The following is a 21350-nucleotide window of genomic DNA, read 5'->3' on the forward strand; positions in this document are numbered from 1 at the left end:
TCAGACCTGGACGCCACGGCAGTCAATTCATCGTGTTGCCATGCTGCAGTTGCAGAGATGTGAGGTATGTGCCATGGGACTTGTCCAACAAGTTCCTGCCCCCTGGGTGCCCAGAGCTCTTTGAAGCATCAATAACCACTTCTGGAGGAGACATTCTGTAGCAGGTCCTCGGTTCAGGGGCTCCTGGAGGTATTACACATCTACCCTGCTTACACTTTACTCTGACTAAGTGTGCCCCAGAATAGCTGAACTGTGGTGCAGTGGACTGAGGTCCCTTCAGTCCCACATCAGCAAACCCCCAGGCCTCAGGCATGTCAGCCTGAGGGCAGGCAGCTCTCCATACCTTGCAAGCAAATGTGCAGGCTCTGGCCCTGGCAGGATTCTGGCTTGCATGCACCAGGAGCACCATCTACTGGTGTCTCCTTGGGCATGTGAACRGCAGACAGAACTGGACTGCTGCTTCATCACCTCTGAGCTGAGCTCAAAGGGAGACCACGGCCCCCCCCCCTCACATGGCTGGAAGGTTTGACTCACACTGCGATGTTCTGACAAGCTAGGACAGGATGAAGATGGATGAAATGGGTTTCTKCCCTATCTCTCCCAGGGAGAAGGAGGTGTCCAGGACTTCAGGAGCTAGGACAAGTCACTGATAACAGTCCCACTGAAGCCTGGGATCTGGGACAGGATGTCCAAGRATATCATGTTCCCTGGAAAGATGTGCTGACCCTGGGGCAGACACCAGTCTGAAGAGGGCTGGAGAGCTATCTCAGTAGCTTGTGGTCAAAGCAGAGGAGAGAGAAAAAAGTGCTTCTTCCAGTGCCATCATCCAGGACATAGACCTAGCTCGGGCCACACACAGGCTTTTCTGCCCTGCAGTTYCTTCTTCAGTGTCAGAGGAAAGTGAAAGGAGGAATGAGCAATTTGTCAGGGTGAACATCCCTCATTTCCAGCTTCCACTTCTTTGCCTTGCCCAGTAGATGGTGCAGGGACCCAGCACAAACCAGCCCATCAGCGTCAGGCTGTCTCTCACAGACGTCTATCCACAGAGCTTTGTTTACCTAAAGCTGTGCCTAAAGCCTTAACAGGCAGTACGGAGTAGAGAAACATGGGCTTGTACTGGGGAGGAGATCCTGCTGCCTAGGTACCACGTCAAGGAACAGCCCCAGCCGCAGCCAAAGCAAGTTGCTGATGGCTGAACATGACCTGACATGTGTCTGCTTGGAACTAGCCCCATCTCAGTACACCAGCAATGAAAGGCAGTCAAAGAAACAGCCTGTTGGACCTCTGCAACAAAATCCTTGTAGAAGAACACTGTGTCAGGTGCATTTAAGCCCACACAGCTGCTTCCTGCAGTGTGCAAGTTTGACCATATGAGCGTCATAAAAACCTGTGATCAGGGACACACTGCTATATACTTTTTGAAGCCAATAAAGTTAGCTAATAAGATACTTTATAAAATAAAAGATCTAATAAGATGAAGCTAGTAAGGTAGCAATTGCTGATAGCTCCCATGATTAACCAAAGTCTCTCCTCATCRCTAGTTAAAACATCAATACATAGTTATTGCAAAGCAGAAACTGCCCAGGCACAGAAAGAGAGGTATAATGGTTCAGACAGGGTCTTCGTCCTATTTTTCTCTTGCTGAGCTGGCAGATACGGCTTGACTTAGCTCACTGGGAGCAGTGGATAGGCTTCTGCTTGCAGCCCCTGTGCTGCTGGTAACTCTGCTTAAATGGGGGCAAGGGTGCCTGGGAGGAGCTGTGCTGGATCGTGGCATCAGGTCCTTGCCCAGTACTCTGACAGTTTAGCTAGTAATGAGGGTTTGGGGGACTTTAGCCAGGCAGCCGGGAGCAGGGGGACAGGCCAGGTKTAGCCAGCATGGGCTCCATCTCCAGCGCCAGGGCTGGGGTACGTGCCCACTGCTGCCAGCTCCCCCCACACTGGTGTCCTCTGGCTAGGTGACCAACGAGAAGAGCAGCCCATGCAGGAGAGCCCAGCAGAGCTTTTTCACCCGCCAGCAGCTGGTTATTGCCCAAGGAGATCCACGGATCCAGAGAGGGAGGATGCAGACAGCTACTGCTCCGGAGCCGGTCTCCCCTCCCATGCAAACAGGCAGTGAGCCTCTTCTTCCCCGGGGCGGAGGAAGCAYAGTCCTCCCCATCCGAGGGCAAATGCAAATCCCTGCAATATCCCACTGGGGCGGACTCACTGCTGCGGGGCTTGCCAGGGAGCCGGCACATTGCTGAGCGCAAGGAGCAGCCCGCCGGGCTAGCAAACGCCCGGGGACCAGCGTGCGTGGCCAGGCAGAGCCCAGCTCCTCCAGCAGCCCGCTGCTGCCGTGCACTGAGCGCAGGGCTGGTGTGGGAGGGATAACTCATCCCAGAGCCAGAGCCAGAGGTGTCGGACGGAAAGAGCTCGCCGCAGAGGCAAACTTCACTGCCAGTGCCGCCTTCCTGGAATTGCCRGGGACATCCAGGAGGTGGGAAACCTTTTGAGAGGAGAGCCTTTTTCCCTCAGCAGGATCATGACTCGGGGGTTTCGGTACAGCCTCTTTCTGTTGCTGTTCCTCGTGGCATGCCAGGAGGCGCGGGCTTCCCAGGTGAGCATCGCGGCCGGGCTCGGATGGGGGAAGGAGGACCAGGGCTCCTCTCCTGCAAAAACAGCATGGCACTGACCACTGGGGATGTTTGCAGGAAAATCAGCAGGCTAAGCAGGGGCAGACTGGATATGCCCAGTTTTCTGCGCTGCTGCTCTTTCTCCTGGCTCTCACRTTTTCCAAGACCTGAGTKTGTTGCAAAGATAYYTGCCTTAGAAATGCTTTCTGGAGCTTTTTGTTTTCTTCTTTTTCCTAYCTTTCCAAAGCAGGAATTTCAGGGWAAGCAAGCCTTCTGGATTTCTCTRCCTCCCTCTTGAAATCTTCTTCKCTAGTTTACACAGTTCAAGACATGAATATRTGTTTCAGGTTCTGTAAAAYTCACTCCACCTGTGTCCCTAACAAATGGGTCAGGACTCTTTCTCCACGCTTGCACCCCCAGCCCAGTTGTTCTCCTGGGAAAGTCCAGGCAGAATTTCAGGTGTCCCCAGCATCTCTCCCCGCTGCTTTGTAGCCAGCTGCACCAGCATTTTGAAGGCAGTTGCCAGGCTGTGAGCCCAGAAGGTGTTAGCAAGGATGTTACCTTTATAGAGCGTGGTTTCCGTAGGGCTTTTGGTYGAGTCTGATTCCCACAAACACACATTAAATCATGACCAAGCACACAAGAACCAGCGAGCACAACCATTTTAGTGGGAGAGCCAGAGTTTGTGACAGTTAAACATCCCTACAGGCAGTCAGTGGGTGCCCTGAAATCAGACCATGTTCAGATGTGGTGAAGAACTGCTACCTTGCATCTTGTCCTCCAAGCGCACAGAGAGGGTGAAGCAACGGCTGCAAGGCTATTTGCTGGCCCAGGGGGGATGGTTAGAGACAGGCCTCCTGAGCGACGCTTTGAGAGCCGTCCAAGCCAAGGCTTCTGGCCACATGGGCTCTTTARTAAACCAGTGAATGAGTGGAGGGGTAGGGAAAGGGAGGTGGAAATTTCCCGCCTGGAAGAAGGCATGGCCAAGTGTCCAACAATACTACTGGTAAGGATATGGAGGGTAAAGATAGACCCAAAGCAGGTAAATCCTGCCAAGATTTCTGCTTTTTTTTCTTAAAGTAACCAATTTACCATTTCCTCTTTTTTTTTTTTTTTTTTTTAAGTGCTTCTGTGACACAGGGCAGTTTGGGGTGAGACTGGCCTTGCAGTGGGAGGAAGGTGAGCAGGTTGGGCACAGTGGGAAGTGAGTGAGGCCATTAGGTTGTTTATTCATCGGACAAGATCAGGCCATTCTGGTGTTAGCAGTCACAAGGGCATGCAGTTTAGAGGTCTACATTTTTTTTCCTCCATAGACCTTCAATAGCCATCGCAAAGGCACTTACCCACACTCTGTGCACCAGACTAGTGACAGGACCTGGAGGCCGACAGTCCTCCTTCTGCAAGGGTTCAGCCCAGGCAGGAGCGCTTAGCCCAAGCCTTTCTCCCCAGCAACCAAACAGAGGGATATGGAGCCCCCTGTTTTCTCCAGTTGCTTTGCCTTTGCGTGCTTTGCCCAGCAGACGCATGGACCAATTCAGAGCCAAGACTCTGATGGCTTGGGCTTCCCCAGGAACGCTTCCTCGTTGAAAAGAAAAGCTTTGTCTAGGATGGAAATGAAGCTCTGCAAATCTTTGAGGTGCAGAAATGACTACTTTGCTTTGCTCAGCTCTTGGTCTTTTTTTTTTTTTTTTTTTTTTTTTTTTTTTTTTTTTTTTTTTTTTTTTTTTTTTTTTTTCAGTTCTGCAGGAAACCTATAATAAAGATGCCCATCTCCTGAATGAGTCAGTCCCTTGGTAGCTATTAGTTTGCAGGCAAAAGTCCCACAAGTGTTTCTGGCTCCAGAAGAACTCACAAGACATCTGTTTTCCTATTATTTTGTAATATGGAAGTGGGACACAGACCTAGTTCCAGCAGGACTAAATATGAGTTATGGCATCTCTCCCAGGACTAACAAAGTGATTACAGCTCTGCTTGTAGCATTRAAGTGCTGCATTATCCTCTTAAACATCGGAAGCAGGCTTGAGCTAAGGATTTCTCTCACAGGCTAAAAAACCCTTGCATCTGGTCACAYGGAAAAAAAACAAAACAAAAAAATGCCATATCTGAGAAGATCTTTGATGCTGCAGAAATCTTGAAAAGACCATTCTCATAGAGCCAGTGCAGGCTGTTTGCAAGCAGGCTAGGTCCTGGGTCCTATTCCTGCTTCAGAGCTAGTGGAGTCATAGACTAAAATCATGTCAGGAACYGCAAGCTCAAAGGGGTGGGGGAGGTGATGTTGCTCCTCCTTCACAYGGCACAACCACTGCTCCTGGGGCTCATGCAACAAGGTTGTTTTCCATGGCAACATCAAACAGTGAGGAGCAGCTCACGAAACAGCAAGTCTTGACAATGATTTGGGTCAGGGAGGCGGATTCTTGCCACAAAGCTCTCCGTGACACTGCGAAGCACCCATGTGGGTACTGAGATACCTACCAGCTGCTTTCCAGTGTCACTTTCCTAAAATCTATTTGCTGGGAGACCTTCTCCCAGACAGGGAGTTTCCACCAGGTATTCTCCTATTTGAAAGCCATCATAATCATCTTGGTAGCTCTTGCACAAAGCACTTTTTACAAGGACTAGCTGTGGTAGCAAAGTTGCTGCTGCTCTTGTGTGCAACTATCACAAGACACAAGGCCTATAGATTACGTTTGGTTGCGAGGAAGCCAGTCCTCTGGGTGATACAGAGCAGTTTCCAGATCTGTGTAGACCATAGAGTTTTCTTTCTACTGCCTTTCTGGAGGCTGTGAAGAACTGAGAGGGAACAAACCCTCTTCCCAACCTGTYCATGACAGTGGCATAAGGAGGTGTCTCTACTGGAAGGTGATGGATGTATACAGCTCTAGACATGCTCCAGCAGGCAGGTCACTTCCATAAAGATGCCAACACTACTCTCAAAATGTTAAGAAACCCCACCATATTCCATTTGGCCTGCTTGGACACCACACGATGAGTTCAGAGAGTCATGTAGGGGTTCCCCTGTTCAAACATTGCACGGGGACAGTAGGTTGGAGCAGCAGGTGGAAACCAGGGAAGCAGGAGAGAGGAGGAAGGGGTAAATGCTTGGCCTATGTCCCTGCACATTCTCTACAGGGGAAGCAGTCTGGGGGCATCTGAGGCACCGGCTCTTCCTGTTGAACCAGTGGTTTCATCCTTGCAGAACTGCCTAAACAAGCAGCAGCTCCTGGCTGCCATCCGCCAGATGCAGCAGCTGCTGAAGGGGCAGGAGACGCGCTTCACTGAGGGCATCCGCATGATGAAGAGTCGGCTGACTACACTGCAGAACACAGTGACCAAAGCTGCCCTGGACCCTCCTGCTGGTAAGGCCATGGGCTGTCTGTGGCATTGGTTCCAGCTTGCATGGCTCTCCAGGCACTGTCCACTGCCTAACTGCTCTGCCTCTCTCTGGGGACAAAACYAGATGCAGAGTCCATCCCTTCATCCTTGGGCAGGGCTGCCCCAGGGAGGGGGCTGGATAGCTCCACAGCTGGGTCCTAGATCTCACCATCAGCTGGGGTCCTCTGAGAAGGCAGACTCCTGCATATTTATTGAGCATCCTGGGTCCCAGCCTGCCTGCCGTTTGGCTGTGACCAGCAGGAGCAAAGACTGGACTGTGGRTGGATGAAGCACTGAGCATCCATCCTTGTCTCCCATCCCCAGTTGTCACCCCTAGCTCTGCCCCAGATAGTTGCTGGTAATGTGTAGACACTTTTTGTGGATACAAATGGTTTCCCCAAAAGCCTAGCAGTGACTCCTCCAAGCATGAAAGAGAGAAAGGATTTTTCATGCGCAGATAGGTAAGTCTGGGTTGGGTGGATCCCCATCACTGCCCCCCTTCTGGGAATGCTGTGCATCCATCTTCCTCTTCCTCCAGCTTCTTACTCACCACTTCATTCCTGGCCCTGGGAAGCACCTTGGGATCCAGTCACTGTTGGTGCCCTGAGCAGAGTTTGGTCAAGCACATGGTTCAGCGTGCAGTCAATGCAGCCCTTTATAAAACAGCTCCAGTTACCTTTATAGAATCAGAAGATTACTGAGGATTGCAGGAAGTTCTGGAGATCTCTGATCTGATCCCATGCTCAGAGCAGGGACAAGCAGATCAGGTAGCTCACGGCTATGTCCAGTTGAGGTTTGGGTATCCCCAAGGATAGAGATCCCACAGCCTTCCTGGGCTCTTGTTCCTGTGTTGGCCACTCTTGTGGTGAAAATATTTTTCCTGATACTTAATTGGAGTTTTCCATGTCACAGCTGGTGCCTACTTCACCATGTCCACCCACTGTGCACCTCTGAGAAGCAGCTGGTTCTACCTCCTCTATCACCCCCCATCAGACAGTGGAAGATGCAAAGAGATCATTCCTTTGCCTTCCTTTCTCCAGGATGACAAACCCAGCTCCCTCACCTTCTCCTCTTACATTGGGCACTCCAGTCCCCACCGTGTGGGTGGCCACCACTGGACTTGCTCCAGTATAATGATTTTTCTGTTGTTTGGGGGCTGGGAGAGGGGACAGAATTGGACACAGTACTCCAGATGTGGTCTCACAAGTGTGAATTGTGAGTTTTAGAATCCCTGAACATCCTCATGCTAAAATGCTCCCAGTTGACACTGGCATCTGGAGCATCACCATGGCTTTGCTCAGATTGTAACTTTACAGATGCTGGTGTGTACTGGCACATGACCCTCTTCCTATGCAGATTCAGCTGAGGGCAGCTCTATCTCTTTCTGTAACAGGCACCACTGCCAAGGGGTCCTGGGAAGTGCTCCTTTCGAGACTGGTATCRAGGAAGGTTGCTGGAGTTTTCTTTAAGCCTCTGAGCCTGGGAAATGGAGACAGTTCCTAAGGCAGAGCTCTCCCTGGAAMCTGGGCACCAGCTCTGGGCTAAGATGCCCAGTAAAAGCAATGGTCTTGTATGCAGCTGCACCATTGCCACTGTAGGACTGATGTGCATGCATGCCAAATGCTACTTTTTTCTTTGGGATGTGTCTTGACTGGGCCTCACTTAATTCTCTTCYACTCAGACAGCAAGCAGTAGGCCTTGGATGTTCAAAACCATGCTCTGTGGTGTTTCCTGTTTGAACAAAATGGGTGCAAAATCAGATGAACTCTCAAACATCGACAGCAGGGAGTGCTTTAACCACAGAGCTTGAGCAGAATGTCTGCTGAATTCCTCTCATTTTCTGATAAATACTTGGCTCAAACTCAAGCAACTCTCCAGCCTAGTAAGATATGGGAAGATTCAAAAGCCCTTGCTCAAGCCATACAGTTAGCTGTAAAGCAGAGAGCTCTTGGCATGCTACTGAGGAAGAGTAGGCTGAAAAATTACATCTGCAACAAAAAAACCCCACAGTTTTCCTGCCTGGATCATGAAACCTGGATGGTCAGCAAAAACCCTTCCTAGAAAGGGCAKAAATATGCTGTTGCAAAGGTAGAGACATCTCAATCTTGCCCAGCATCAGTTCAGGCAGCTGTAGGAAAAATCATTTATGCAGTCAAGAAAAGGAGTCTCCTCTTGCATGGGAAATGAAAATATTGCTTGGGAGCAAGACTGGCGTGCGGTAAAAGGTTATGCTGCTTAGCAGCACCCAACGGCCGTGCTGACTGTGCAAGGCTCGTACATGAGATCAGGAGGACAAGGCATGGGGCACCATTGGTCTTCTGGTGCAGCAGCCAGACTGTGGCAGTGGCATCTTTGCAATGTGGCAGTGGCATCTTTGCAATCTCCACTCTCCCTGCTCCTTCCCGGACTGGCACAACTCTTTGGTCTTCAAAGGATCATGCAGATTCATGGAGAGCAGGTCCATGAGGGGGTGGGTGGCTAATAGGRTAAAGAAGGGATGCTCACTCGCCCCACCTGAACTGCTGTGGGGCTGCTCAGCTCTGTGCATCTCTTCTTGGCTTTCTCTTCAGGGTTGGATATTAATGATTAGCCTCTGCATATCTGGAAAATCATAGAAGCAGCTGTTAAAGAGATTTGGTCTTGTACGCTGGAGGAACTGGGTAAACTGTGTCTCAGGTGAAGTTAGAGACAGTCAAGATAAGTCGATCTTATCTGAGAGCACTGACTGAACATTGCATGGRTTGTTTTCTACTGTATTTGAATGCCTAATGAACCGTGTGGCCATGCTAGGACTCTAATAAAACGATCGGGCAGAACAGCAAATATTGGTCAGCAATGGGCACTGGCCCATTGTGTTTGCCTGGTTCCTTCCTGAGAGCTTGTAAACCTTGCCTCTGTAATATCGGTTTCCTTGTTTGATAACAGGCCTTCCAGACTGTGGTAGTGACCATTAACCCAGCAGGTTCACAGGGACTCTCCCCACCTCCTTGCACACTGGGATGGCAGGGCAGGTGGAAAGGAGCAGAGTCTAGGGGGATAGGAGAGCTGTCAAATGCCAGGGCCCTTCTATTAAAGAACAAGCTACACCTGAGTAAGCCAGGTGCAACACCTCAGTGAGTGTCATGCTTTCCCTGTTAAACTGATTTAAACTCTGCCCCCTGCTTCTTTCTCTTCTTCCTCCTATCCTGTATTAGGAGGGGACTGTGGGTGGCCAAGGTGCAGTGGCTGTAGCAAGCTCTGCTGCAGCCCTACTTTCTCCTTCTTTGCACGTGCAGTGGTGTCTCCCTGGGTCTACCCAAGGAATTATGCTTGAAGCTGAATTGGGAGTGATGCTTATAGGGGCATTTGCAAATCTGGTGCTGCCTAGGCATCAGCATGTTGCCATTGCCCACCTAGGCAATCATCTCTTAGCAGGGTAATTTTGCAGGTGGTTTTAGGACTGGTGATGATAGGTGTCACAGCTTTTGGAGGGCTTAGTCTATCAAAGTTTTTATGAAGAGAAAGGAGATTAAGCTCTAAACAGGGCAGAAGGTGAATAAGGAGTGCATGGGTAGATTTTCAGCATGTAAACTGTTCTCGCTGCAGGCTGMAGAGCTGCTCACACAAAGAGTATTTGGTGAAGTCCTCCCTCCATGGGGATGCTGTCTAGGAGGCTACTGTGGAAGTTGCTCTCTGGGGGTATTTTGGATGTGTGTTACAATGATGGCTGAGACAGCTCTGCTCTCTCAGCTGCTAAACCACACGGATGGTGAGTGATTGCTAGCATGAAGGATGCAAGTAATTCTGCACACAGGCTGGTTGCCTACTTTGATAGAGTAGTCTCTGTGAGATAAGGTGTRTTTGCAAAACAGGTGAAAGCTTTGACCTCCTGTGCTTTGGTTTATTTTCTTAAAGGCTTGCCTCCTGCAGCTTATGCTTTGAGGTCAGAYGGTGGTGTGCTGGGTCCATCTGAGTAGTGCCTTATTGCTGCCCCTTCCAACTCCTGGATCAGAGCTTACTTTCTGTGTATGAGGCTGTTGGTGCTGGCTGTCACCAAATGGGGCATCCTATCTCTCTCCCTTAGAAACTGTGCAGTATTTTCCCATGTGTGCTTGAGTGTGTCCTTCAACTGCCTACAAAGCAAGGGAGTAGCTGCTCTAATCCTGCYTGCTCCTTCTTATCTCTCCAGAAGCACGTGTGAATACCTAACCACTTATGTTCCCCATGGTGCCTTTGCAGTGTCCTGCCCTGCCCTACTAGCTCCTGTGGATGGACGGAAGTTTGGTACGAAGTATTTGGTGGACCATGAAATCCACTTCACCTGCAACCCAGGCTTTGAACTCCTGGGCTCCAGCACACGGATATGCCAGGCAAATGGCAGCTGGACTGGAGAGGAACCTCAATGCAAAGGTACTTTCTCTTCCAATTTGAAGATGGGAGACCTCATCACCACACAACYCCAGAAGTAGTAAGCATGTGTATCTGCAGATGAGAGGACAAAAGGGGCATTTTGGGGAGTTGATCTGCTACATGTTTTTCGGCCAGTTCTTAGCATCCTGTGTGCACACTGGCAATACCAGCCTGGGAATCTGGCACTTACCTCCACAGCATTCAGGTCTTTATGCTGTGGACCTTAAACACCAGTGGCCTGGGGGTGAGAAACATCATTGTTTGCCTTCTGCTCTCAATAGGTTTTATGAAATCCAGCATTTGTTGCTGAGCTTTGTCAGTACTGCTCCAGAAGTCATTCAGCATCTGCCTSTCTTTTGTGGAGTATATTTTGAGTACTGGTAATAAGAGATGCTGCCACATGCATCAGATTTCTAGAGAAGCACAGGATGTTTCATAGCCCAGATGACTGTCCCATCTGTCTTCTCTTGAATTGGAATGTTTTTAGATTTTGGTGCTGAGAGTTGATGATCTGAGCGTAAAATAAAGCTTCAATATACAACTTATTTCATAATAAAAATCAGTGCCCAGAAGTGACTGGCACAGCCCATTATAATAACTCCCTTCAAATGCTTGGCCAGAAAGCTGCCTTCCCATCAGTGCATGACAGGTTGAATCTGGCAAACAAGAATGCTGGATATAATTGCCTTTGCTAAAAATATTTCCTGGGGAAAAAATAAATGTGTTAGCTGCTGTTTGGTTAGTGCATTTGCACAGAAAAGGATAGTATGGTCTTATTTAAGAGTGCATTTTCTAAAATGACTAGAGCATGAAGCTGAAATGTTGCCTACAGTGCTTGTTATGCACCGTCRTGCATTTGGGTCCAAGGCAGTATGTCTGGGTCCTAATGCAGGCTCTGTATGGCAACTGGTAGAGTCTCTTGTCYGATCCTTCCCAAGCTGACAATGTATGACATCTTCCCAAGTAGGTTTCTAGTTCTGGCCTACACTATTGCAACCAACAAGGAGACAGGCATTTTGTTGCCAGGTACTGCTCGTTCTCAGGAAGAATCTCATTGGGGCAGGAGGGTTGTATTGAACAGGGATCCTTTATACCTCTTTGCCTAGATCTTTCCATGGCAGCTGTTTGCCATGTCCAGTTGTAAGAGCAGGATGCTATGGCAAGACGGATTCCTGGGATCTATCAAATGGGCAGGTACTTCAGTTGTCCCCAAGTCCCCCTTACTAGKGATAAGGTCTCTGAATTTCATCCCCTGGCCAGAGCTTATGGTCCTCACACATCCTCCCTGTCCCTATGCTCAGGTTTCACTTTTTGGCTTCTCCTGCTCTCTAACTTTGCAGTGAGCCAAAGTCTTCAGCTGCTGCAGTTCTTAAAGTTCCAGCTCCAAAGGCATGTTATTTCACAAGGTCTTCTCTCCAACCATGGTTCTGGAGAGAAGCTAGAAATTACAGCTGAAAGCTAACCTAGAAGCTCAGCAACTAGAGATGAGGGGAAGAAGACGGCCTCAATTCTTCCTTATAAGGCAGAGAGTCATTGTCTTTAGAAAAACTTGATGAGTTTTCAGCCTTTGGAAAGGGAAGAGTTGCTTGAAAACACCTCTTAATAACAAAGCCAAACCCACTTTCTTGTGCTTTGCTACAATCCCATCTGATCTCAAAGAGYGGGTATTTTGTAATGTTTTTTCTCAGAGCTTGCTCTCTGCAATCAGTCAGTGCCTTGCACTTCCAGCATGTATGATGAGCCACAAATGAAGCAAGGGTTGTGTGGAAGGGAATGTTAGAGGCAGCTCTTGTTGAAATATTGGCATTGGCTTGTGGAAACCCCCAGGAGAAATCCTGGAGATGCTCTGCCAACAGCACTGCTTGAAGCCTGTCATTCATGGGCTGCTCTGTTCTTTGTCCTGTTGGAGAGGAGGGCTGTGCTTAGCTCCAGAGAGGCACTGTTGAGTGCAATATGTAGTCCATTGGACAAAWATTACAACTGTTTCCAACTGATGAAGGTGGGCCTTGTGAAGCCCCCCTACTTTGGGGACCAAGGAAGAAAGTCTCATGCTAGGTAGGTATCTCATGATGCCAGTGCCTTGCATGCACAGCTCTGTGTTCAGACTTGCTTCCAAGAGATGCAGCAGGAAAATGTTCTATCAAGGTCAGAGTGAAGGACTGAAACAACAGTTCCTGCAATCTTAAATAAATCATTCAGGTAACACTCATGAAAGGGACCCAGACTTCTTTGGATGGTCACAGAACTGGTAGCCATCCTCCCTAGTCATGATGAAATGCACTGATTTTTTTTCAAGCCATTACAGCAAACCAYGTGCACGCATTGTGGACTGGCAACAGAACTAGCAGGCAAAGAAGTTACAKGCTGACTATCCTCAAATCCCTCTATCATATGCAAACATTGCACTGAGGCAGTGTTATATCAGAAACAAAAGCCTGCGTTTGAGTTTGATGCCTGCAAGCTGAATTGCATTGTTTGCCCTACCCGATGCCAGGTATGGGTATGACCTTTCCTGTCTGCAGTATCACTCCCTGTGGTAAATATTTCTTTCCCCTCTACGGGAAATAGAGGGGAAGAAAGGTGGCCAGTACCCACCTGGCATGGGCTCCCGGGTGTCTGCTGCCTGGGTGAATTCCCCGTAGTGCTGAGGGCTTACACCGCTATTCTCCAGCAGCACACTGGCTTCTTCCAATGAAAGCATCTTGAGAGATTATCTCTCTCTCTCCAGACCTGCTGACAGTCTGGGCATGTAGGAGAACAAGAAAAGCTAGGGACAGGGGCTCAGAACCACTTAATTCTCTAGGCTTGCTATTGCCCTGAGGAAGAAAAGCTTCTTTAGGTGGCTGTTGGGATGAGTGAATGGTTGGTTACAAAACCCTTTGTGGCCCTCCCTCAAGGAATATCTGAGCATGTCATGGCCTTCCAGCTCTCAGGACTGAGCCAAGTGACTTGTGTCTTGCAGGCAGTAAGTCCAAGGCTGAAGGAGGAAGAGGGGGACAATGCTCTTTGACTTCTTGGTCAGCAACTTCATAGTCTGTTGGACCCAGGGTATTTGGGGTATGCTATTGATGACACACCAGCCCAGCTTGTGGCAGATGCTGAGGGTTGTTCCAGATCAGTCTGCTTCTCTGCATTTCCCCACCACTGATATCTTACGGGAAATATATAGTTGGAACAGTTTAAATTGCTTTGATTTAGATTCCCAGAGAAGTTCTGCCTGGCCTGTATCTGGAGAGAATTTGGGTTTGTTTTCCCACTGGGAAGAGCCCCTCCTCTGAGGGGTCAGAGGTGCTCTCCCCCCTCTAACCCCATGGAAACACCAGTTTTAGCTTGAAATAACTTGGATAAGCAAGTCAGGTACCCCTGCTGTGAGGCATCCCTCCAAGCTCAGATGCTGGGCTACTTCCACAAAACACAACTGGGGGAGAGCTGTCCTGCCTTACTAATTTTCCAGAGGTGATGGCACCATTTGTAGCCAATGGAGAGAAATCACTTCCCATCTGAGACCTACTTCTCCCAGTCAAATGCTAAACCCACCAGGCTGGGCCGTGCAGTGTCGAGGATTTCATAACCTCTTCCACCTTATCTAAATCATTCCAATATTTGTCTAAGTCATCTCTCAGCTGAGTGGCACTCCTGGGGGCTGGTTTCTAAAAAGATGTGGCTTTCTCTCATGGCAGGTATCAGTAAGTGCTCTAGTCACCCATGTCAGAACGGCGGGACGTGCGTGGATGGCCAGAACCAGTACGAGTGCCTCTGCCCACAGGACTGGACCGGAGTGAACTGCCAGTATCAAACGCAGACGGGTGCGTGAGCTGCTTCCCCAGGGAAGAAGAGGGGAATGAAGCTCAGGTGTGCCACCCAGAGCCTCTTCCCCTTGAGTACAACCCCTTGGTGCTGGTTTGTCCCACAGTGAGGTTTCAAGGCCTCTACCCTGCTGTCCCAGCTCTGATGCTGTCCTAACTTTTCGTGTGCAGCAGCTTCCTGACTTTTGAGGCCATTAAAGGGCACCCAAAGTCAATGCAGGCTTTTGTGTGGTCTGAAAGGCAAAGCAGGATTTGAATTAGGACACCCAAGGRAGCAGGAAGGAAGATCAGATGAAAAAAAACTATGGATTGCAAATGAAAATGGAAGGGCTCACTCCTAAAAAAAAAAAAAAGCCCTCCTGGTACATTTTGCCCCCCTATCTCACTTCAAAACCCAGCCCCTCATGCCAAGGCCACTTGYGCAAAAGAGGTGCAGCAGCTCAGGTGAGCTGGTGCTCACCGCTGTGCACTGCCTGAGTGCAGAGCTGTCCCTTTTCCCCACAGTGCCCCCCACCCGGAGCGTCACCAATGACCCTGCTTTCAGCCGCAAGCCCCGGTGTGCTAAGACTGACCGGACCCAGCACTGCAGCTGCGAGGCAGGTTTCCACATGAGCGGCACGGTGGACAACGGCATGTGCCAGGGTAAGTGGGTGGTRGAGCGTGGCCACGCGCTGTCACTGCACTAGGGATGGCCGCGGGCCGCTCACCTGGAGCATGGCACAGTTGTGTGTTCTCCCTGCAGACATCGATGAGTGTGAGGTCTACAAGCTGGAGGGGGCCCCTCGCCTCTGCATGCACACCTGCATCAACATCCCYGGTTCCTATCGTTGCGCCTGCCCCCGTGGCTACAACCTCCTCAGCGATGGGAAAAGCTGCGAAGGTGAGGTCCCCCATGAATCTCACTATAGTTTTACAGACAAATATTTTTATAGGATGAATGTGGAGGAAGGGAAAAATGACATCATTAAAACACTGGTAAATACCCAACACTAGGGCAACTTTATAATGAACATGAGCACTATTGCAGCCATGGCTCTGTCCACCAAAATGCTTCTATGATGCTCTCAGAGATAGCAGACAAATACACAATTTAAAATAGGCACCAAGCATTAGACTTCAGAGGCCAGTTTGGAGAGTGACAACTCCTTTTTCTAAACCAGGACAGTTAAGGTGTGAAGGGTAAACAATATGCAGCAGGTAGACATGGTRGCCAGAATTGCTTGCATAAAAATTTGCTGAAAAGCTTTGTGCTGTATAAATGGTGAGGACTGCCTAAAAGGCAATTCACATGAAAAGAGTATGCTTTCTTTTTTTTCTAAGTTGTTACCACAGTTATTGCATGGTTTGATAGCATCTTAGTGATGTTTCCAACAAATATCTTCATTATTTATAGGTAGGTAAATAGATTTAGTGTGTTTGCGTACTTCATAAACAAAAATACAATGTCTCAAACAACTTAGCAGAAAGTTAGGAAAATAAATTGTCCTGCTGCTGCTGTGAATTTTTTATGCTTTTCTGACATCCCTGGCTAGCCCTGGGGCAGTTAACCTGCAGGCAGAAGCAGGGGGAAGAGATGAGAGAGACAAGAAGTGGCAGGAGAATGTGACTGAAGTGTTTTCAGCAAAAGCTGATTATTTTGATCAGATTTGATCTGGTTGCTTTACAGACATAGATGAATGCGCTCTGTCCCAAAATAACTGCACAAGGGGGACCACATGCATCAACACAGGAGGGGGCTTTCAGTGCGTCAGCTCAGAGTGTCCCCAGTCCAGTGGCAACATCAGCTATGTGAAAACATCGCCCTTGTAAGTATAACAGGAAGAGAAGGGGAATGGATCTGTCATGTTTTGGGGGCATGCTGTTTAACCTAGGCCACCACATGCCACATTTTCAAGKCTGGGAGCTTTGATTTGAGCATCCTTATGTCTCTTGGGACTCACCTGAAACTTTTTTCCTTTCCTCATCAGCCAGTGTGAACGCAATCCCTGCCCAATGGACAGCAGAGCCTGCCACCATGCACCCAAAACCATCTCTTTCCACTACCTCCCCCTGCCATCTAACCTGATAACTCCTACTCCCCTCTTCCGCATGGCGACCGCCTCTGCTCCCGGCCGGCCAGGGCCGGACAGTCTGCGCTTTGGGATTGTGGGAGGCAATAACAGAGGGCACTTCGTGATGCAACGGTCAGACAGACAGACCGGGGAGCTGATCCTCGTGCAAAGCCTGAAGGGCCCCCAGACAATAGAAGTGGATGTGGACATGTCCGAGTACCTGGACCGTGCTTTCCAGGCAAAGCACATGTCCAAAATCACAGTCTTTGTGTCTCCCTATGAGTTCTAGAGGAGGCAGGGAGTGGCAGCCAGAAAGCCAGCAGCTCGTGGCTGGTCCTGCCCATCCACCACCTTCTCCTAGCACTTGTGCAAATGAAATGAACTGCCTTCGTCACCTAATAATCACCTGTGCCCTGGGAGAGCACCAGCAAACAGCGAGAGGCCATGGCACTGTAATCRCACAGAGAAGCACAGCCTTCAAAGCCCAGACCAAAGAGATGAGGGTACCTGAGGTGACTTCAGCATTTGGATGATCTCACAAGCTTGCTTGTTCTCATAATGACATTCCCTTTTCAGCATCTTCYGCAACTCTCACAGCCAAAAGCCCTAACCCTTGAAGCAGATGTGTAACAGAGAGGCTTCAGATGGTAGCTTGAGCAGAAGCCTCTCTGCAGTTAACCATCTTCTCCTCTAGATTAAGGTTATTTTGTCTGAGTCTCCAGGCTGGTTTTACACTCACAAACWTGGAAAAACAGCAAATGAAGTGCAAAAGAAATCATGTGCTCTCCAACAACAAGCAGCTGTTCCACCGCAGAAACTTGGCGAACCCTAGGGGTGGGAATTGCAATGGGCTATCTGCTTACTGAGACAAAAGAGAGAGATGTACTCATCAGGAGGAAGTATACCGTGAGGCCTGTGCCAAGTAGGATTTTATCTTCTTCCAAGGCTCAGAGAGATGTCCCATAGCCTTTGTGCCTCCACAGTGCGGAAAACAGTGGATGGAAATTAAAGCCTTTATTTTCTTTTTAGTACTTCCTTCTGCAAAGTAGTTAAGCTGGTACAGCCAAGAGGAGAAAGGAGATAGCACAACAGAGCTCAGTCATAGTGGCTACTACTCTTCAAGCTTGCCCAGGCTTGTTTGTACTGACCACAGCCTAACAAGAGCATGACTATGCTCCCCTTTGAATGCTGAAAAACCTGCATTAGCCTATGAGGTGTTCCAGCTGTTTCAACAAAGCAAGGTGGTTCAATTCTCTTAGAATAGACCAAGACTGGAAAAATACCAGTCTGGACTTACAGCCCGCAGCTAAGATTTCAGCATTGCATAGTGTTCAGGTCTCAGGACACTGGAGATGGCACCCAGTGAGCTGTAAGACAATGCTGTCAGTGCATGTCAGTGTAAGACAATGCTAAAACTATGGGTTTAGTATAAAGTATATTGCACTTGTAGCCCTCAGTACATGTAACAAACTCAAGAAGTCAAAATCCATTCCAGCCTTTGCTCACAGACTATTTTCTAAATAGCAATTTCAGAGTGAGACCACACGAAAATCAAGTAGCCATTTTTCATTTCACGGATAGAGGGAAGTAAGTGCTATCTTCAGCTCYTGAAACAAACTCTGTTCCCAGTTTCTTATAAATTCAAGGCATAACTTTGGGAGTCAGTTATCCTGAGGAGTCACTGGAGATGCACAGGGAGGACTTTATCTGGTATGTTGTATAGAAACAGCTGGTGAGAAGTYGCACTTTTCAACTCTTCTTTCATTATGATAGTCCATGATCTTATCCCTATGATAATATATCTTGTGTTGCACCTAGCTGGCTCTCAGTATCCTCTTCAGGAAGAGGACACCAGTGTCAGGCAAAGAAGGGAGAAGTCCAAAGAAGACACACTGGACTTTAGCAGTTGGTATCACATGTGAGAAACTGGAACTGGAAAAAGTAGTAATTGGTGCAAGGATTGTGAGGACCTAGGGGGGCAGAGCAGCAAGTAGTGCAGAGAAAGATCAGTTCCTAGGTAGTGACCTCCCAGCCCCTTCAGCCTCTTCAGCTTGGAAATGTGGGACCAAGTCTTGGCCAATCTTTGGAGCATTGTGAGTGTGCCACAAGAAGAGCAAATGTTACTTGACTGAAGAATTGTTACACTCTAGAAATTGCATACAACTGCACAAAATCTGCATGTCCACTCACCCCACCTTACTTTTAACAAGCAGATTTGGTGTGCCTTCAACCAGCAAAGTGGCCAAGTATGCTGGGACTGATAAGCATCGAATCAATGTCAGTATCTCCTCTGCGCAATGGAGAGCTTTTTGTCTCAGTGCTTTTGGAAGTGGTTGACCCAAGCACTGTTCTCACCCCGAAGTACAGGCTAGTGGATAGCACAGTGCTCTGGTCCCCTTCAGGTGTTTTAAGCAGCTCCTGCCCCATGAAGTAGTCAGCCACAATGCCAAGTGCTGCAGAATGGCTCAGTCTTCTCCTGCGTTTCCTTTGCATGATGATGGGCTAAGATCTGTGCTACAGCACGTTCCCATGTTTCAGCTGATGGGCAGCAACTCCTTAAACCTCTTGAACATGGTCATGCACATTCATCTACCCAAGACCACAGGGAAGGCCTCTGTAAGTTTGTATGAACGTGTCATGCAGCAGGCAGAGGGAAACTATTTCAGCTGCATTTGGTACTTGCATTGAGGGAACTCAAGGTGTGAACATTCCATTTTTAATAAACCACTGCCTCCRCTGTCAGTTATGTTTAGGCAGCTCTAGGAAGCACTAGCTCAGATTCAGCAGTTCAGCTTCTGTTCTTTGCATATGCAGACATAACAACGCATGCACATGGGGAGGCACCTCTGACTTATCACCCCTTTCATCCTTAGGTACCTGTTCCTCAAGTGCAGAGCTTGTGCATTTTAACCACAAAAACACAATGTTATGCATGTTTCTTTACTATAATGGTTTTAATACAATTAAATCATGATATAGCCTTTCAGCAGGTGCAGAATGGAATAAAGTACTTGATGTGTCTGTGGTTTGCTCCTGCTCCTTGTGTGGCTGAGAAAGCCACGTGCAGTGTGGGTTTTATAGTGAGAGGGACTGCTCACCTCCAAAACAACCCTGGAGGCAGAAAACTCCTGTCCTTGGAGGGAGGTGGGGGACTGGATTGAGGGAGTGATTTTACCACTAAGCTGCCTTGGTTATTTTCATTTTTCTGCTTTATAATGTTTGGAAGCAGACAGTGGTTGCTTCTGGTTGTTTTTTCTGAGGCAAACTGGTGACTTTAGTGTAAATAGGGGGCCTTGTAGCTGCTACTGAGTTATGACTATGGCACCAAGAAAAGACTAGCCTGGCAGCTGCCTACAGGAGGTCTCACCACAATCAGAGTGGGATTTGGGCTGGAAGCCTTGGGACATCTGCTCTGCTAGGACTGCAACGGTAAGAAGGTCCCAGCCCAAACAAGAATGGTTTCTTAGGTCRCTCTTTGGCATGAGCATGCTCATGTCCCTCTAGAGCCAAAGTAAGAAGTGTTTGCAGCCGGTCATTTGCCTGGCCTTCTCTTCGGCTATCTCCTGTCTTCTTCCAGCCACCTGACTTGCTGGCGCAGCTGACAGCACTGTGCTCCTGCTAAAATTATCCCAGCATGTTCCTGTGTGCTCTCCCTGCACTGACTTATGGGGCCCTTTYCCTGCCACTGCTCACTCTTGCAGGCAGCCTTGCCCTCATGGGGCATCGGGGGCCAGCAAGACCCTCTGACCTGGTCAGTCACAGGTCAACCTGGGCTTCAGGTATGACCTGGAAGCCTCTTCGCAGGGGGACTCTTTTTTTCCCCCCTTTCATCTTCAAAGAATCTCAAAAGCTGTGATGCATTCTTCCCACCAAAGCATCCTCTGAGGATGTCAAGAAAGAGCCTGTGCTGCCCAAAGCAGTCTTGGGGAGAGAGGTAAGGCAGGTGAGCAAAGAGCTCCTATGACCTGCAGGGGTGGTAGAGTGTGTGCACTGCATTTGTGGGTTCTCAGCTGACATGCTCTGAGAGAGGGAATGGGTATGAAGGTTCCTAATAGAGGCAGGGAAAGAGCCCCTGCTCTGGGGARCTACCACGCCTGGTGAGGAGACACAAGAGGTTGGAAGGCCCTTAAGCTGAGAACCTGTAGCTCTGGAGGAGGCTGAGAGACAGCAGTGAGGAGCTGGAGGCTGCTGCACAGCCAGGCCTCTGCTGCAGTGGTCAGGACTTCCTAGAAAGCAGTGAGAAAGTTGCAGATTGCAGTAAATTCCTGGTCAGACAGCCCCAGATGTCAGACACAAAAGCGGGATCACATAAGAGAAGGGACTTGTTCCAACAGCAAAACCACGTTCCTGAAGGAAAATTCCCTGGCACCAAACCAAGCTCACAACAAAAGTAAGTACAAGAGCAGCACCACYGCTAAAATAATGTGGGTGCTTCCTCCATGCGGAGAATTTAGCCCTCATCTAAATAGATCAAGGGTACCAAACATAACCCTTGGGTACATAAGTTATGTACATAACAGGGTACAGCAGAACCGCCATGATTACAGRTCATCGCAATAGCACAGACACTCGGGTACAAAAACAGATGTGTTTTTGTTTCTTTGCATCTGCAGTGTGGCACTAAGATATTTTCATCTAATATGTTCTCCAGTCCAGGATATTTTTCACATCTACTGGAAGCRTTTGTCTGATGGTGTGTATTGGGTTAAATGGTTTTAACAGCCCTCCATCCATCTGTAAGATGGAGAAAATACTACTTTGTCACTTGGGTGAGTCACTTTCTGCTATCTGTAAATCAATGAGCTTTCTAGAGGATAAAAAGCAAAACTGTGAAGCTGATGAACAGAAGTCAGTCTATTCCTGCTAGGAGTTTTTATCCAACCTCTGTACGCACAGCTGAGACTGAGAAGAGTCCAGCAGGAACTAGCCAAGAGTGCAAGTCCTGAGCATGTCTCTGCTTCAGAGAGATAGCAATGAGGTCCTTCAGCCATCAGGAATGAGGTTCTGGACTAGACAGAAGAGGGGAAAGAGTAGGGGGTCATGGTCCTAAACCAACCCTAGCCCTGCTCCTTYGAATGGGGAGATCAGGATGGTCAGCATTGCTGAGACCCCACACT

At 48.8% G+C, this 21350-nt stretch overlaps 1 protein-coding gene across 1 annotated transcript; it reads left to right on the top strand.

The window, feature by feature from the left end:
* The first annotated feature begins 2148 nt into the window (after window positions 1–2148).
* On the top strand, window positions 2149–19245 carry FBLN7 (fibulin 7). The gene is made up of 8 exons (XM_085313457.1): window positions 2149–2599; window positions 5812–5971; window positions 10206–10376; window positions 14057–14182; window positions 14687–14824; window positions 14925–15062; window positions 15849–15987; window positions 16150–19245. The coding sequence occupies exons 1-8, from the start codon at window positions 2525–2527 to the stop codon at window positions 16520–16522; spliced, it is 1320 nt and encodes a 439-aa protein (XP_085169583.1). The 5' UTR covers window positions 2149–2524; the 3' UTR covers window positions 16523–19245.
* The last annotated feature ends 2105 nt before the right edge of the window (window positions 19246–21350 follow it).

This window comes from Rhea americana, unplaced genomic scaffold (assembly GCF_003343005.1).
Source record: "Rhea americana isolate MKP2758 unplaced genomic scaffold, rheAme1 scaffold_386, whole genome shotgun sequence".
Taxonomy (NCBI): Eukaryota; Metazoa; Chordata; class Aves; order Rheiformes; family Rheidae; genus Rhea; species Rhea americana.